Genomic DNA, 17,829 nt, shown 5'->3' on the forward strand with positions numbered 1-17,829 from the left:
ATCCTGGGGAAAGTTAGGGGCATGGAGTTGGAGTGGGCCATGTTCAGGGACCAGCAGTACAGGAGGCCTTTAGGGCCTGGCTGGTTCAGGGTTCTCCTGAAGTTGGGGTCAATACCCATGGACTTGCAGACACAGGAGGTGTTGTGGGAGTATGGAGTACCAGGGTCTCTGCTGCGAGCCATTGGGTCCCTATACAACCGCTGTGAAAGCTATATTCACTTTCTCTGCAGTAAGTCAGACCTGGTCTCATTGGGTGTTGGGCTCTATCAAGGTTGACCCTGGTCTCTGATCCTGTTTGTGATCTTCATGGACAGAGTCTCAAGATGCAGACGGGGGGAGGAGAGAGTCCAGTTTGGGGACCTCAGGATTGCTTCTCTGCTTTTTGGGGTTGATGTTGTTCTGTTGGACTCTACAGGTGAAGACCTCCAACAGGCTCTGGGACGGTGTAGAAATGCTGCCTGCAAGTTACAAGTCAGGGCAAATGTGGCCAATCAGATCAGAGTTAGCTCATCAGGATGGGGGCCTTAAAGAGACAGGAGCTAAAACGGCCTGTTTTAGACAGAGGCTGAACTGAGGGGCTGCATGAAGGACCGAGTAGAAGATGCTACACAGAGACTTCCTGCAAGTTGATCTTACAGCAACATGTTTTGTGTCTGTTTGTGTTTCAGTGTTTCAGAAATACCCGCAGCAGGCGCTACAGTGTCCTCTCGGCCTGCAGGAGGCGGACTTCCTGGACCTGCTGAAGTCCACCTTCCCTCAACTGGCTGCTGATAAACCTTTTGATATTTTCATCACTGATCAAAGCAGGAGACTGCAGCCGCTCAGAGTGGAGAAGATGACACCAGAGCAGATCTACAGTGGCATCAAGTCCACGGGACATTCAGCCCTCTACATCCGATTGAAGGTACGCTCTGATTCATTTACTAAGTTGTTCTCATGATAAGAAATCCCAGGAATCTTTCATTCCCAGCAGGAACCTTCATCGTTCTTTCATCTGTCCTTTAAAAAATTGCATAATGTGTTTCAGTTTTTGTGCTCTTGGCTGTTTTATTAAAGATTGGGTCTTTGCTTTTGTTGGAAATACGATTTAAGAACAACATTTTTATTCCAGGAACAAGAAGAAACTCACCATCTGCATAGACAAATAGATTCTCCATCAACTTCTGATCAAACAAAGTAAGTACAGAATGTTTAAAACATCAGACTTGTCTCTTACATACGTGACAGTAAACTCTTTGCTTCTGTTCCTAGTTCCCACTACATCCAAGTTGAACAAACACAAGAAGACATGCAGATAGAGGAAGTTAATGATTTTTCTACCCAGTCAGAATCAGCTAAAGACTTTATGGTTCTGTTTGAGAGTGAAGCTGAAGGTGAGGCAGACGATGACTGGGAGAAGATCTCAGTGAAGACGAAGAGACGGCTCAAACGTTCTGGTGTCAAAACACAAAGCAGGAAGTCAATTCCGTCGTCTCCGAAGGCATTGGCGATTGAGAAGAGTGATGCTCATCTGTCGTGTAAAGTCTGCAGCATCTTGCGTGGGTCGATGAACATGTTGATAAAACACGCCTGGAGTCACGTGGACGACCCGCAGAGCGTTTGTGGAGTTTGTGGAGAACATTCAGAGTCTGCAGAGGAGCTGAGGAGACACCTTCAAACCCACCAGAAAACTCACAGCTGTAACTTCTGCGGGATGTATTTCATCTCCGCCAGCGGCCTCAAAGGTCACATGGCTCGACACAGAGGAGAGCAAACGTACGAGTGTAAGGTTTGCCGCAAAGAGTTCTTTCAGAAGTCGGCGCTGAAGAATCACAGCTGGGTCCACGTGGAGGACAAACCCCACAAGTGTGAGTTGTGTGACAAATCATTCATCTCGAACTTAAACCTCAAAGTTCATATGACCAAACACACGGGCGAGAAGCTGTACCACTGCAGCGTGTGCAACAAGTCCGTCCGCAGCTTTGAGAGTCTGTCGCAGCACATGAAGGGTCACTCGGGTTACGCGGTCCCGGAGAAAGTGTTCGACTGCGACATCTGCAAGAGGAAGTTTCACACGAAGCATCAGCAGCAAGCTCACATGAAGCATCACTTCAGACAGAAACCGTTCGCCTGCAGCAAATGCAACAAACAGTTTTCGGCCCGGTGCAGTCTGGCGACTCACATGAGGATCCACACTGGAGAGAAACCCTACAAGTGTCCGGTGTGCGACATGGCCTTCAGTCAGAGCCACTGCGTGAAGAGACACATGAAGACTCACGCGGTGGAAGAGAACATCTGGGTGAAGAGCTAAAAAAAGAAACGTTTCAGGAGATTTCAGACGGTCATCGCTTCTGTTTGCACAAATTGTTTTGCTGTTGAATTTGTTTCATTTGTACCTTGGTGCCTGAAGCAACTTGAAAGTCAAGGTTGGTGTTAATTCTCTCGTTTTTCTCATCGCCTCTCGGTACTTTACTGTCTCTAAGCATGTTTATTCATTCACTATAACGGCCTCCAACTACCCAACATACAACCAAAAAACTTCACTGATCCTGATTCAGTGGTTTTAGTCCATTTTATATAAATGTGTGAGAAACCTCAGGCATAAACCGAGCTCTACGGTGGAGAAACCATCTGGCTGGTTGGGGTCGAGAGAGAGAGAAAGAGAGAGAGAGAAACAAAGAGGATAGAAAAGGTTTTAAAAGTATATGTCTGGTGATTTTATAATATTAGCAACAAATCTCAATACTTTCATCCATCTTTACTGTGTCTCATTGGTTCCGACTGGCACAGCTCACAAAGATGTAGTTTAATGTTTAAAGTAGTTCTTCAGATATGATCACGGACTAAACTCCAAACCAAAAGCTCACTGACCCTGATTGTTTGGTTTTAGTCCATTTTTCAAGAATAATTCTGGTTATTTTAATCTGGGCGAGTGTCTAGAGGCCGAGTCTTGATCCTTTCTCTTCATGTTCATGATTATCTTTATATGATCAATATTGATTGTTGAAAATGAGGAGAAGAAAGAAAAACAGGAAGTCACCAGATTTATCCTTGAAGGACTTATAAATATTAGGGCTGTCAAGCGATTAATTTTTTTAATCGAGATTAATCTCAGAGTTTCCATAGTTAATCATGATTAATCGCGTTTTGAATTGCATGTTTAAAATCCTGTTATTTTCCATTTGAAGGCAGTTTTTAGCCCATAATGTAAAGCATTTCTTACCAGAGTGTCTTAACTGGGAATCAATCACGGCTCTGCTGCGACTCCCACACTCCAAAATGGTCCTTTGGTGGAGCTGAGGCTGGCTTGGCTGCACCTGGGTGTTTAGCGTGGAGGTGCTAACTCAAACTCCACGTACTCCGGTGGTAGTTAAACTCCGTTTGACACAGGTTGCATTTTACTTTTGACTTGTCAACTGAAGCGTCTGGAAGTGTTTTAAAGTTAAACAAGCCGTTCAAAAGTCCAGTAGCTCTCTTACTTTCCATCAGCGCGGTAGGTTTACTGCAGGAGGCCACTTCAAAGCATAGCGCTACAGCTAGAGGAGCCGTCTACGGGGGAGTAGAAGGGACAAAAAGGCTTGCAACATTAAAATGAGATTAAAAAAAGATTAACGCGTTATGGATTGCATTAATCTAATCGCGATTAACACGTTAACGCTGACAGCCCTAATAATTATGTTTTAGTTTTAGCACCTTTTACACCGAAATGTCCAAAAAATGTGAATTAGTTTGTTCTTGACTCGGAGCTCAGACTGAATGTGGGAATAAAGGATGTTAGAGGTTCCTAAGAAAATAGAAATGCTGATTATGGTACTTTTATTGAGTCTTTACAAAGAAACTGACCGATAGTTAAGTAGATTGTTACATGTTGGGATGTTTGATTCATTCATTGATGCGTCTTTAATCAGTAAAGATGTCGCTGTTAAGAAAATAAAACACCCAAACTGATGAATGCTGTCATCATGTCGCCTGAAGAACAGTTAAATAAAGGTTGAGTTGAATTATGAGAAGAGACGTCGAACAGTATAAATGAGTTTTGCATTTTTTTTTAGTCATTTTTTACATTTGGTTCTTTGATTCTTGTTTCTGTTGTTTCATCAGTGTTACATGAAGGTTGATTCTGAATTATGTTCGATGATGTTTTTTATAAAATGTAAATATATAAAAAACTGGTGGTAAACTCAAACTGTGTCCATGTTACCTTTGATTATTTCTTTATGGTTGGATTCAATTTTTTTGTATTTTTTCCATTTCATTATTCTGCTGCACTCAGTCAGTAATTCAACAATATGAATATTATAAGTAGTGAGAAGTTAATTATTTGGTCAGAAATCAAACATCTTTAACTATTATACATGTTTTAATATATTAATCTGGATTACATGTGTGATGGTCTACTAACAAAACTCCACAAATCAAGACTCATTCATTAGTGTTCAGTAGTACAGTTAGAGGTACTAGTACTTCACTGTAGTACAGTTACAGGTACTAGTACTTTACTGTAGTACAGTTTGAGGTACTTGTACTTTACTGTAGTACAGTTTGAGGTACTTGTACTTTATTACAGTACAGTTTGAGGTACTTGTACTTTATTACAGTACAGTTTGAGGTACTAGTACTTTACTGTAGTATTTCCATGTGATGCTACTTTTACATCTCAGAGGGAAATATTGCACTTTTAGCCTAAACCTAATTTCCTTCAGGACAATAAAGTTAATTTAATCTAATCTAATATATTTAGTTTCTCAGTGTAAATCACATTGAGCTTACATGCTATGAAATGTGCTTCATAGATAAAAACTCATATTTTCTAATATCTTTGAGGAACAGTCCAGAAACAGCTGTTTTTTGTTTCTGGTCGGACCGCATTGAGCAGCTGTTCCTGTAACCCGGAAGAGCTCCGCGTGCGGATGAAGCTGCAAAAACAAAAACAAAGTAAACGGAATCAAAATGTTTTACAGCATGAGGAGGAGCACAGGTAGCTCCGAGCCTGGGGACAGCCTGGCTAACATGTCCAAAGCGGACATACTGAGAGGAATCATCTCAGAGAAAATGACCACAGCAGCGCGGGAGATCTTAGCGGTGGTCGAGAGGATCGTGGCCGGGTATGAAGAGGAGGCTTCGGGCTTCAGGCAGGAGAACGACCGGCAGAGGAGACAGCTGGAGCTTCTGCTGCAGCCTCAGGTCAAACTGGAGAGGAAAGGTTAGAGAGGGATTTAAGATTAAAGAGAGAGAGAGAGATAAAGTTATTCATTATGACAAATCACAACTATTCTGTTAAAGGGAAGTTGCAGGAAGTCGTTTAAAAAAATGTAAATTTAAAGTTTAATGGCTCGGTGAGAAACCTGCAAACATCTGAGAGCATAAAGTAAAAGTTTTCTCTCATGTTAAAGATGTTATTTATAATTCGGCTTGTGTTTAAATACCATAAAATACACCAAAGTTTTATAAATTAAGTCTTAAACTGTCTATTTGATGGCAACTTTTGCACTACATGGATCATTAATTCTCCCTTATTTGTCAATTTACATTAATTATATCATTTTTTGGGTTATTTTTTTATAATATTTATCTATTTTGTTCTTTATTATCATGTTAAAGATGTTATTTATAATTCAGCTTGTGTTTAAATACCATAAAATACACCAAGTTTTATAAATTAAGTGTTATATGTCGGTTTGGTGTTAACTTTTGCATGACTTTAACTACATTTATCATTATTTCTCCCTTTTATTTGTGTCAGTTTCGTCATTTTACATACATTTTTATAGTTTTTTGGACAATTTATTGAACAATTTATCTGTTTTATTCTTTATTTTGGGCATAAATTACATTTATTCTGTTAAAGGGAAGTTGCAGGAAGCCGAACTTCGTTAAAAAAAAATATAAATTTAAAGTTTAATGGCTCGGTGAGAAACCTGCAAACATCTGAGAGCATAAAGTAAAAGTTTTCTCTCATGTTAAAGATGTTATTTATAATTCGGCTTGAGTTTAAATACCATAAAATACACCAAAGTTTTATAAATTAACGTATGCAGGATTTTAACAGCATTGTTATTTCTCGCGTTATTTGTCAATTTCGTCAATTTACATTAATTATATCATTTTATTTTAAAATGTGAAGCCCGCAACCCCGACCTAGAAGACCCTGAAATGATCGTTTTGGATGATGAAGAAGAAGAAGATGAAGAGCAGAAGAACAAACAGCAGCAGGAAGGTATAGATCTGTTTTTAATCTAAAGACATAAAGAAGGAATTAAACTTTAGTTATTTATTATCTGTGTGTCAGATTATGACATAAAAAGACAAAATAAGGCAAATTAGTCCCGTTTTTGTCTTTATCTTGTAAATAAATGAAAATAATGAAGCGTTGGATTCATGGTGTTTGCGTCCAGGTGTTCAGGAGGAAATGGGAAGTCTGGGTCTGATGTGGTACGATGATGATGATGAAGAAGAAGAGGAAGAGGAGGTTGAGGATGAAGAGGAGCGTCTGTCTGTACGACCGACGGCGAACTCCAGACAGAGCCGAGACGACCAGAAGGATCCGGATTATCAGATACCAGCGAGGTTAGAAACCAGAGTTAATAATGAGTGATGGGTTAGCTTTTATAGGAGCAGGATTTCACTTCTTTGTTCAACTATGTTGGAGACAGGGGCTCATTAACATCACTGGAGGCCCCTGGGCCACAGGACTTTATGAGCCCCCCCATACCTAAGTGGTTGACACACTAAGGTTAGCCCGTTCATTAATGCACCCCTGATCCTGATCCTGATCCTGATCCTGATCCTGATCCTGCAGATATAACTGTGACAATCACTCCTCAGTATTAAATACAGACATTATTCTACAGTAGATGTTTGTCCGCTCCGAATTCCACATAGAATTCATGTATTAATTAGGGCTGTCAAACGATTAATTGTTTTAATCGCGATTAATCGCAGACTTTCCATAGTTAATCATGATAAATCGCGTTTTGAATTGCATGTTTAAAATCCTGTTATTTTCCATTTGAAGGCAGTTTTAAGCCCATAATGTAAAGCATTTCTTACCAGAGTGTCTTAACTGGGAATCAATCACGGCTCTGCTGCGACTCCCACACTCCAAAATGGTCCTTTGGTGGAGCTGAGGCTGGCTTGGCTGCACCTGGGTGTTTAGCGTGGAGGTGCTAACTTAAACTCCACGTACTCCGGTGGTAGTTAAACTCCGTTTGACACAGGTTGCATTTTACTTTTGACTTGTCAACTGAAGCGTCTGGAAGTGTTTTAAAGTTAAACAAGCCGTTCAAAAGTCCAGTAGCTCTCTTACTTTCCATCAGCGCGGTAGGTTTACTGCAGGAGGCCACTTCAAAGCATAGCGCTACAGCTAGAGGAGCCGTCTACGGGGGAGGAGAAGGGACAAAAAGGCTGGCAACATTAAAATGAGATTAAAAAAAATTAACGCATTATGGATTGCATTAATCTAATCGCGATTAACGCGTCCTGCCGGACATTTTGGTCGTGATATTTTAATCTACCGGCCAAATACCGGAATATACCGGCTAACGTGAACCCTGATCCCCACACTGATCTCATCAAGGTGAGGCTGTAGCCCTACTGAGATGTTTATGAGACCTGGTTTGCTATCGGTTGTTCACCTGCTGCTCGTCTTCCTCTCTCAGGGTTTCTTCTCCCAGAGTTCGGACCGACAGGAGGAAACCCGGCAGACCTCGGATCAGCGAACCACAGAACCACGTAGACCTCAGGATCCGCATCCTGGAGGACTCTCAGACCGACGTTCTCTCCAAAAGAGGCACGAGTCAAACGTCACAGAACTACGGTGGCCAAGAAGGGAGGAAAAGGAAGGAAAGGGGGGAGGAAGGAAAGGAGGGAAGGGAGGGAAGGCAGGGAGGGAGGAAAGGAGGGAGGAAGATGGAAGGGAGGAAGGAAGGAAGGGAGGAAGGAAGGAAGGAAGAAGGAAGGGAGGAAGGAAGGAAGAAGGAAAGGAGGGAGGAAGGAAGAAGGAAGGAAAGGAGGAAGAAGGAAGGGAGGAAGGAAGAAGGGAGGAAGGAAGGAAGAAGGAAAGGAGGGAGGAAGGAAGAAGGAAGGAAGGGAGGAAGGAAGAAGGAAGGAAGGGAGGAAGGAAGAAAGAAGGAAAGGAGGAAGGAAGAAGGAAAGAAGGGAGGAAGGAAGAAGGAAAGAAGGGAGGAAGGAAGAAGGAAAGAAGGGAGGAAGGAAGGAAGAAGGAAAGGAGGGAGGAAGGAAGAAAGAGGAAAGGAGGAAGAAGGACAGAGGAAAGAAGGAAGAAGGAAGGGAGGAAGAAGGAAAGAAGGGAGGAAGGAAGAAGGACAGAGGAAGGAAGGAAGAAGGAAGGGTGGAAGAAGAAAAGAAGGAAGGAAGGAAGGAGGGAAGGAAGGAATTACACATTACACTTACCTCTTTGGAAACAGGATGTGGGTCCGTCGCTGATAATGGTCCCCCTGGAAACATTTCCGTTTTGGCATTTGCATGTGTTATGACCCTTCTGGGCCACCGTACAGAACATCTGGAACGTCTCCGGAGTGTTTCAGGTTTCTGACTGAATGAATAAATGTTTCAGTGTTTCAGAAATACCCGCTGCAGGAGCTGCAGTGTCCTCGTGGTCTGCAGGAGTCGGACTTCCTGGACCTGCTGCGATCCACCTTCCCTCAGCTGGCGGCCGATAAACCTTTCGACGTCTTCACCTGCGACAGAAACAAGCGTCTGCAGCCTCTGAGGGTGACGACGCTGACGGCCGAGGAGATCGACAGCAGCATCAGGTCCATCGGAGCCGGAAACTCAGCGCTCTACATCAGACTGAAGGTGCAGAACCTTTAAATGCTTCATGTGATGGTTGGAGGTGTTTAAGTCGAATGAAGGAGGGAAGGAAAGAAGAGGGAGGGAGGGAGGGAGGAAGGACAGACAGAAGAAAGAAAGGGGGATGGAGGAAGGAAAGAAGGAAGGAAGGAAAGAAGGACAGAGGAAGGAAGGAAGGAAGGTAGAACGGAGGGAGGAAAAAAGGACAGAAAAAAGAAGGAAGGTAGGAAGTATGGAAGGAGGGAAGGAAAGAAAGAAAGAAAGAAGGAAGGAAGGAAAGAAGGAACAGTCAAACAGACGGGGTCAGTCTGACAGGAAGTTTAATAAACTATAAAACACAGAAAGACTTTTTTCGTCTCGTCTATAAAAACAAAAGAAGGTTAAAATCATCTCGTAGTCTTCATCTGTAATCTTCCTCTTCCTCCTCTTCTTCTACCTCCTCTTCCTCTTCCTCTTCTACCTCCTCTTCCTCCTCTTCCTCTTCTACCTCCTCTTCCTCTTCCTCATCCAGGATCCTCGGAGTCCCAGAGAAGACGACGTCGTCACAGACTCTCCGTCCGTCTCCACGACGACCAATCAAACAATCAGCATGCTCACCAGGTGATGACATCATCATTTATTAAAACAGCCTCAAAACTCAACACTTTAAAACATTTACAATATATATTTTAGGACTGTCAAACGATTAATTTTTTTAATCGAGATTAATCGCAGAGTTTCCATAGTTAATCACGATTAATGGCGTTTTGAATTGCATGTTTAAAATCCTGTTATTTTCCATTTGAAGGCAGTTTTAAGCCCATAATATAAAGCATTTCTTACCAGAGTGTCTTAACTGGGAATCAATCACGGCTCTGCTGCGACTCCCACACTCCAAAATGCTCCTTTGGTGGAGCTGAGGCTGGCTTGGCTGCACCTGGGTGTTTAGCGTGGAGGTGCTAACTCAAACTCCACGTACTCCGGTGGTAGTTAAACTCCGTTTGACACAGGTTGCATTTTACTTTTGACTTGTCAACTGAAGCGTCTGGAAGTGTTTTAAAGTTAAACAAGCCGTTCAAAAGTCCAGTAGCTCTCTTACTTTCCATCAGCGCGGTAGGTTTACTGCAGGAGGCCACTTCAAAGCATAGCGCTACAGAGGAGCCGTCTACGGGGGAGTAGAAGGGACAAAAAGGCTTGCTGGGACAAAATACTTCTGTATTTAACTTCTTCTAAACTCCCTCAAACCTGCTCGGGATCAGTTTATTAGGAACATCTGTTTAATCTACTGTTAACCAACACAACCTGATATAGACTCTACTACTACTCGAGTGTGAGAAGCTTCATCAGTCTGGCTCATAAATCATCTTCTTGTCTGCAGAGATCTGTCTGAGCGGAGGCGGCGAGGCAGACCTCGACTCGGTCAGGAGCCGAGTCATCACTTTGTTAAAGTCTGCATGCTGGAAGATTCTCAGTCTGAAGTTCTCTCAAAACACGGTAAACCTCAAACCCCTGACCCGACTCCTCAGGTTAAACGTGTTTAATCTAAGACTGCAGTGATTTTATTCTCTCTGGTTTCAGTGTTACTAAAATCCCTGGTGCAGGACCTGAAGTGTCCTCGTGGTCTGCAGGAGGCGGACTTCCTGGAGCTGCTGAGGTCCGCCTTCCCTCAGCTGGCTGCTGATAAACCATTTAACGTCTTCAAGTCGGACCGGAGCCGAAGGCTGCAGAGACTCCGAGTGAAGACGCTGACGCCAGAAGAGATTTACAGAGCCATGAAATCCACCGGAGTAGAAAAATCTGTGCTGTACATCAGACTGAAGGTAAATACTGCAGTAAAAGTACAAATACTGCAATTTACAAGTATTATGAGTGATGTAGTTAGTAGTTGTGTACTTTGTGTTCTTTCATTCATGATTTTATACTTTAAACTGGATCGAGATTGAGTTTAAATTTCAGCCTTTTGTGTTAGAAGTTTCTTTTATACACTGTAGACAGGAGAGGAAGAGGAGGATGAGGAAGAAGAAGCAGAGCTTCACCTTTCACAGAGAAGTAATGACGACACCTATGAGTCTCCAAAAAGTGACGAAGCCGCCGAACTCTGTTCAAGGTACGTCATAAAGAAACTGAGAGTCAGGACTTTAAAATGTTGTTTCATTTTATTCAAATCAAATATTTTAATTTTAATCACAAAAAAAGCCTAAAAACAGACTCTGACTCTCTGCAGCGGTCAGCAGACAGGAAGCGGCTCCACATCACAGCAACATCACCTGAAAACTGAGGAAGCTGACGATGAAGCCGACAACAAAGACGGAGACGAGGACGACTGGAAGCCCGAACCCGAGCCGCGCTCGCCGAAGACGAGGAAGCGACGAGCCAAGCGCGGCGACGGGAAGCTGGCGGAGAAAAGCCGGACGCCGTGTAAAGTGTGCGGCATGTGGTACCGTCTGTTCGGCAGCCTCGTCAAACACGCCTGGAAGCACACGGACGAGCCGCGGAGCGTCTGCGGAGTCTGCGGCGAGGAGTTCGAGTCCGTGGACGAGTTGAAGCGACACCTTCAGACCTACCAGAAGATCCACGAGTGCTCGTACTGCGGCAAGTCTTTCTTCACCGTCACCGGACTGAACTGCCACACGACGCTGCACACGGGGAACCGACCCTACCGATGCGACGTCTGCCACAAAACCTTCGTCCACCTGTCGAGCCTCAACGTCCACCGCTGGATCCACGTCGAGGACAAACCGCACAAGTGTGACGTCTGCCTGAAGGCGTTCGGTCTGAAGGCTCAGCTCAGAGCTCACATGAAGGTCCACACGGGGAGAGACAAGTACCACTGTCACGTCTGCGGGAAGTCCGTCTACGACGTGCGATCTCTGACGCGCCACAAAGCCACGCACTCCGGCGAGCGGCGCTACGGCTGCGAGGTTTGCGGCAAACGCTTCAAACTCGCCGACACCTTAAAGTCGCACGCCAAGATCCACACGGCGAGGGAGCGGCCGTACCTGTGCCACATCTGCTGCAAGACCTTCCTGTCCAACTGCGGCCTCACGGCTCACATGAGGACTCACGGCGACGAGCGGCCGTTCGTCTGCATCATGTGCGGCAAAGGCTTCCTGTCCAACGGCGAGCTGAAGGTGCACATGCGCGTCCACACGGGCGAGGCGCCGTACGGCTGCTCCGAGTGCGGACGCTTCTTCAAACGCAAGACTCACCTGACCAACCACGTCCGCACGCACCTCGGCATCAAACTGTTCGTGTGCGGCGTTTGCGGGAAGGCGTGTTCGAGGCAGGAACATCTGACGGTTCACATGAGGACGCACAACGGAGAGAGACCCTACAAGTGTTCCCTCTGCGAGAAGGCCTTCACCCAGAGCCACTGTCTGAAGACGCACATGAAGAGCCACCAGAGGGACGAAAACGTGTTCCTCAACGAGTCCACGTCCTGAAGAGGCACCTTCAAGACCTGAATGTGACACTCAAAGTTCCCCAATTTATCGTCTCTAACAGAATATAAACAGTTACAATGAAAAAGGTTTGAGGTAGACCGGGAGAAAGACCAGATGCTGGACAAAAACACTAAATCTGTAAATGATACCTGCATTGGGAGAGGCTTCGTCTAAATGATACCTGCATTGGGAGAGGCTTCGTCTAAATGATACCTGCATTGGGAGAGACTTCATCTAAATGATACCTGCATTAGGAGAGGCTTCGTCTAAATGATACCTGCATTAGGAGAGGCTTCGTCTAAATGATACCTGCATTGGGAGAGGCTTGGTCTAAATGATACCTGCATTGGGAGAGGCTTGGTCTAAATGTTACCTGCATTTGGAGAGGCATGGTCTAAATGACACCTGCATTGGGAGAGGCTTCGTCTAAATGATACCTGCTTTGGGAGAGGCTTCGTCTAAATGATACCTGCATTGGGAGAGGCGTGGTCTAAATGATACCTGCATTGGGAGAGGCCTCGTCTAAATGATACCTGCATTGGGAGAGGCTTCGTCTAAATGATACCTGCATTGGGAGAGGCCTCGTCTAAATGATACCTGCATTGGGAGAGGCCTCGTCTAAATGATACCTGCATTGGGACCGTTGGGTCTTTAACAATTTCGACAATCAAATAATCACTTTAGACATTTTTTAAAGCAAAAACACCCAAAAAATTAGTTTGTTCAAGCTCCTCAAATCTAGTTTTTTCACAATTTCCTTATGACTCATAATACTATAATGACTCGATACTGAAAATAATTGTTAGTTGCAGCTCTAATTTCTTAATAAATAGTTAATAAAACACTATAATGCAGCTATAAGAGTATTTAAACAGATTGTAAGGGTGTATTTATGTAATCTGGAAATACATATAAAAGTTATTGCTTTAAAAAAGTCAATTACACCAAACTGAATATACTGAGATCTGTGGGTGAAGGAACATTTTATTTACTCAAGTGTAATTTTGAGGGACTTCGATTTCAATTTAATGCACTTTATATAATTCTACTCCAGCTTTTAAAATATGCTGATTATTCTGATTATTGACGATAAATTGGGGAACTTAAAACAAACCTTTAATTATTTTATTTCTGTTGAACCAAAAGTTTCAATCAGGTTTTTAATTTAAATTAAAAAATGTTTAGTTTTGTATTTTATTTAAATTTGTTTGCAGCTTTGGCTTCTTTCTTTGTTTTAAAAAAAAATGTTTTGTGTGTTTTTTTGGGTTTTTTTTTTTAAGTTTTAAGTTTTTGTTGTTTTTTCTTAATGTTGCTGTAATTACGTTGAAAAATGTGCCGATACTACAGCTCTACTTTTGGTTCACTTTCAATTTAATTTAATTTAATTTAATGTTTTTTATTTTAGTTGATTATTACGTAAAATAAGCCGTGACTGACAGAAAATAATAATTAATAATATTTTATAAATAATTATAATGAGACATTTTAAGTTGCCGATATTTGCAGGTTTCAGTTTTATACGATTTATAAATGAAAACACGTTGGTTCAAAACATAAAAATAAAACTCGACATAATCATCAGTTGCAGCCAAGGGAAGGAAGGAAGGAGGGAAAGGGAGGGAAGGAGGGAGGGAAGGAAGGAAAAGAAGGAAGGAAGGAAGGAGGGAAGGAAGGAAAAGAAGGGAGGGAAGGAGGGGAGGGAGGGAAGGAAGGAAAAGAAGGAAGGAGGGAGGGAAGGAAGGAAAGACAAATGGAAGGAAGGAAGGAAGGAAGGAAGGAAGGAAGGAAGGAGGGAGGGAGGGAAGGAAAGACAAATGGAAGGAGGGAAGGAAGGAAGGAGGGAGGGAGGGAAGGAAAAGAAGGGAGGGAGGGAGGGAGGGAAGGAAAAGAAGGAAGGAGGGAGGGAAGGAAGGAAAGACAAATGGAAGGAAGGAAGGAAGGAGGGAGGGAAGGAAAGACAAATGGAAGGAAGGAAGGAAGGAAGGAAGGAGGGAGGGAGGGAAGGAAGGAAAAGAAGGAAGGAAGGAAGGAGGGAAGGAAGGAAAAGAAGGGAGGGAAGGAGGGGAGGGAGGGAAGGAAGGAAAAGAAGGGAGGGAGGGAGGGAAGGAAAAGAAGGAAGGAGGGAGGGAAGGAAGGAAAGACAAATGGAAGGAAGGAAGGAAAGAAGGAAGGAGGGAGGGAGGGAAGGAAGGAAAGACAAATGGAAGGAAGGAAGGAAGGAAAGAAGGAAGGAAGGAAAGACAATTTGTTATTTTTATGATTATTACAGGTTTAAAACATTTGAGTAATTTACAGTTAAAATATTATTCGTCATTTTACGTGACTTCCTGTTACCGAACCGTTTTATTAGTCCGATCTCCACAGATCGGTCGTGTAGCTCCGTCAGTAAAGCAGCTAGCCGTTTATATCGCGTTGTGTTCGTGTTTGTCGTGTTTCCGACTCCGGACGTTAAAGTTGTTCATTAAGAATAAATCTGAAACTGTTATAGTTTATATATTACTGTGATAATATATTTTTTATTTCTTCTGTTGAATGTTTCACTGGAGCTAATGTTGCATTCAAGGCCAGTGGGAAATTTCGCAATTAGCCTTAAACTGTGGAATAAACTGCTCAATTTTGTAACCTGTAAATGTTTTGGTACGTCGGTGGATTTAAAAATTCCCACGTGACCCTGAATGCATCATTTGGTGCCTTAACTCGCATGTTTCTGTCTCTGAAGTTACAAACGACTACAAAACACAAACATCCTGGTTTCAGTTGTTTTACTTGTGCAGCGTATACAGCGTTAACATTTCTGTACTTCAGTGTTTAATAAAAGATACCAAGTGCTCGTCTGCTTTGACATGCGTGACCAAAAAATAATAAACGACTTTCTGAGAAAAAAAAAGTGTAAAAAGTCGTATTTTATTCCTTCATTTATAAAGTTTATGAAAAGTACAGTGCTCATTAAAAAAGTGTTGTATTGACCAGTCAGAGTTCAGAGTTCGTGTTTTTCCGACATAGTTCACTTCAGTTCGTACCACAGACTGTATAAAAGAAATGGACGTAACATCCGTGACGTCACCCATTGGTTTGTGGACTGCTGCTCGGAAGCCAATAGTTTCGGATCTGGGCAGCGCCATCTTGAAAATTTCAGGTGCATGCTGGGAAAAATAAAAACACGGATTCTACTTATATGGGCATGAGGCGGGACCATAGGTGGAGCCGTGGGCGGAGCTGTGGGAGGTTGCTATGGTTGCGAGGGCTGGATCTCGAGGACATTGGTCAATCAACCTGTCAATCAGGACGTAGCCACGCCCTAATGCATACCCTGCTTTATCGTCACATATAAAATCAGGGAGGCCAAAATGTCCCAAATGAACATCATACTGCATTGAAGAAGGCTTTAAACTAGCGATTGAGACCATAAACACATTTTGAAAACGTTTACTGAGGTTAGAAATCAAGTGAGAAGTTGGTGAATTCTCCATTGACTTGTATAGAGACGGTCGCCCCCTGGTGGCCTTTTGATAGAATGCAGCTCTAAGTTACTTCCTGGTTGGCCTCATTTCAGAGGACCAGAACTCCCCGCCTGGTTCGTACAGTCCAGTCGTTGATTCGAGGCGTTCAGGGAAGCTCCAGCATGTCGTTCTCGCTCAGGATTCGCTGAGTCCGTGTGTGCACCAGCGTCAGAGCGTGGATGATGATGCGCAGGACGGGCGCCGCCTCCTCCGTGTGCTCCACGCACACCAGCTGCAGGAAGTACTTCCTGTCCGGCAGAGCGAGGAAGACGAACTCGGCGGCCTGACGGAGCACCCAGGGGTGATGGGGGGCCAACGCCACCCGGTAGGCGTCTCTGAAGGAAGAGACACGATGAGATTAAAACCGAACTGAGAACTTTAACTGTAAAATCTTAAGATGGAGAATACATTTCCAAATGTGCTGCAGGAACTTTGAAGGAAGGAAAATAAGACAGGAAGGAAGGAAGGAAGAAAAGAAGGAAGGAAAGAAGGATGGAAAGAATGAAGGAGGGAGGGAGGGAAGGAGGGGAGGATGGAAGGAAAGAAGGGAAGGAAGGAAGAAATAGACTGGTTGAAAGGAGGAAAGAAAGAAGCTAGGAAGGAAAATAAGACAGGAAGGAAGAAAAGAAGGAAGGAAAATAAGACAGGAAGGAAGGAAGGAAGGAAAGAAAGAAGGAAGGAAGGAAAATAAGACGTGAAGGAAGGAAGAAAAGAAGGAAGGAAGTAAAGAAGGAAAATAAGACAGGAACGAAGGAAAGGAGGAAGGACAGAAGAAGGAAGGAAAATAAGACAGGAAGGAAGGAAGGAAGGAAAGAAAGAAGGAAGGAAGGAAAATAAGACGTGAAGGAAGGAAGAAAAGAAGGAAGGAAGGAAAGAAGGAAAATAAGACAGGAACGAAGGAAAGAAGGAAGAAAAGAAACAAGGAAGGAAAGAAGGAAGAAAAGAAGGAGGGAAGGAAAGAATGAAGAAGAGAAAGAAGGAAGGAAAATAAGACAGGAAGGAAAGAAGGAAGAAAAGAAGGAAGGAAAGGAAGACAAAGGAAAGTGGGCTCTGAAGTAAAGTCGGTATTGATAGAAATATAATAAAATAATCAGAGCTTGGTCTCGGTTGGTCTGACCTGCTCCAGGAAGGAAGGAAGGAAGGAAGGAAGAAAGGAAGGAAGGAAGGAAGGAAAGAAGGAAGGAAGGAAGGAAAGAAGGAAAGAAAGGAAGTGTGTCTGGGTCTGACCTGCTGAGCTCTCCGGGGTCTTGAAGTGTCCGTCAGCGTCGGGTCCTTCAGACAGGAAGGAAGGAAGGAAAGGAAGGAAAGAAAGGAAGGAAGTGTGTCTGACCTGCTGAGCTCTCCGGGGGTCTTGAAGTGTCCGTCAGCGTCGGGTCCTTCAGACAAACCTTCTAACATCAGCTTCAACCACAGCAGCGAGCGATGGAGCCGCAGCAGCGTCCGGCAGCCGGAGTCCGTACGGCGAGAGAAGTCCACCAGGCCGGCTTTCAGCTCCGCCGCCACCATGGAGCGGACCGAGAGATACGCCTGGAGATACGATCAGAGAGGAAGTTAGGAAGGGAGGAAAGGAGGAAGGAAGGAAGGAACCATGGAGCGGACCGAGAGATACGCCTGGGAATGAGATGAGGGAGGAAGTTAGGAAGGGAGGAAGGGAGGAAGGAAGGAAGGAAGGAAGGAACCATGGAGCGCACCGAGAGATACGCCTGGAAATAAGAAATATGATTAGGAAGGGAAGGAAGGAAGGGAGGAAGGAAGGAAGGAAGGAACGAAGGAACGAAGGAACGAAGGAACAAAGGAAGGAACCATGGAGCGGACCGAGAGATACGCCTGGAGATACAATCAGAGAGGAAGTTAGGAAGGGAGGAAGGGAGGAAGGGAGGAAGGAAGGAGGGAACCATGGAGCGGACCGAGAGATACGCCTGGGAATACCATCAGAGAGGAAGTTAGGAAGGGAGGAAGGGAGGAAGGAAGGGAGGAGAGAGGGAGGGAAGGAAGGAAGGAAGGAGGGAACCATGGAGCGGACCGAGAGATACGCCTGGAAATACAATCAGAGAGGAAGTTAGGAAGGGAGGAAGGGAGGAAGGGAGGAAGGGAGGAACCGAGAGATATGCCTGGAA

At 44.1% G+C, this 17,829-nt stretch overlaps 2 protein-coding genes across 2 annotated transcripts in view; one reads left to right on the plus strand and one right to left on the minus strand.

The window, feature by feature from the left end:
* The first annotated feature begins 4,941 nt into the window (after positions 1 to 4,941).
* Positions 4,942 to 12,288, plus strand: LOC128383645 (zinc finger protein 271-like). Its single transcript, XM_053343237.1, has 9 exons — positions 4,942 to 5,182; positions 6,375 to 6,546; positions 7,638 to 7,768; positions 8,555 to 8,796; positions 9,302 to 9,390; positions 10,148 to 10,263; positions 10,348 to 10,589; positions 10,761 to 10,876; positions 10,994 to 12,288. Exons 1-9 carry the CDS (start codon positions 4,942 to 4,944, stop codon positions 12,210 to 12,212), a joined length of 2,568 nt encoding a protein of 855 aa, XP_053199212.1. The 3' UTR covers positions 12,213 to 12,288.
* A 3,459-nt stretch (positions 12,289 to 15,747) lies between these two features.
* Positions 15,748 to 17,829, minus strand: part of gltpd2a (glycolipid transfer protein domain containing 2a) — an 11,056-nt gene continuing 8,974 nt past the window's right edge. The window contains exons 5-6 of the mRNA XM_053343696.1: positions 17,043 to 17,239; positions 15,748 to 16,047 (exon numbers count right to left, since the gene is read on the minus strand). Coding sequence (XP_053199671.1) covers positions 15,819 to 16,047; positions 17,043 to 17,239 — 426 coding nt within the window. The 3' untranslated portion in view covers positions 15,748 to 15,818. The remainder of the gene's footprint in view (positions 16,048 to 17,042; positions 17,240 to 17,829) is intronic.

This window comes from Scomber japonicus, chromosome 22, assembly GCF_027409825.1.
Source record: "Scomber japonicus isolate fScoJap1 chromosome 22, fScoJap1.pri, whole genome shotgun sequence".
Taxonomy (NCBI): domain Eukaryota; kingdom Metazoa; phylum Chordata; class Actinopteri; order Scombriformes; family Scombridae; genus Scomber; species Scomber japonicus.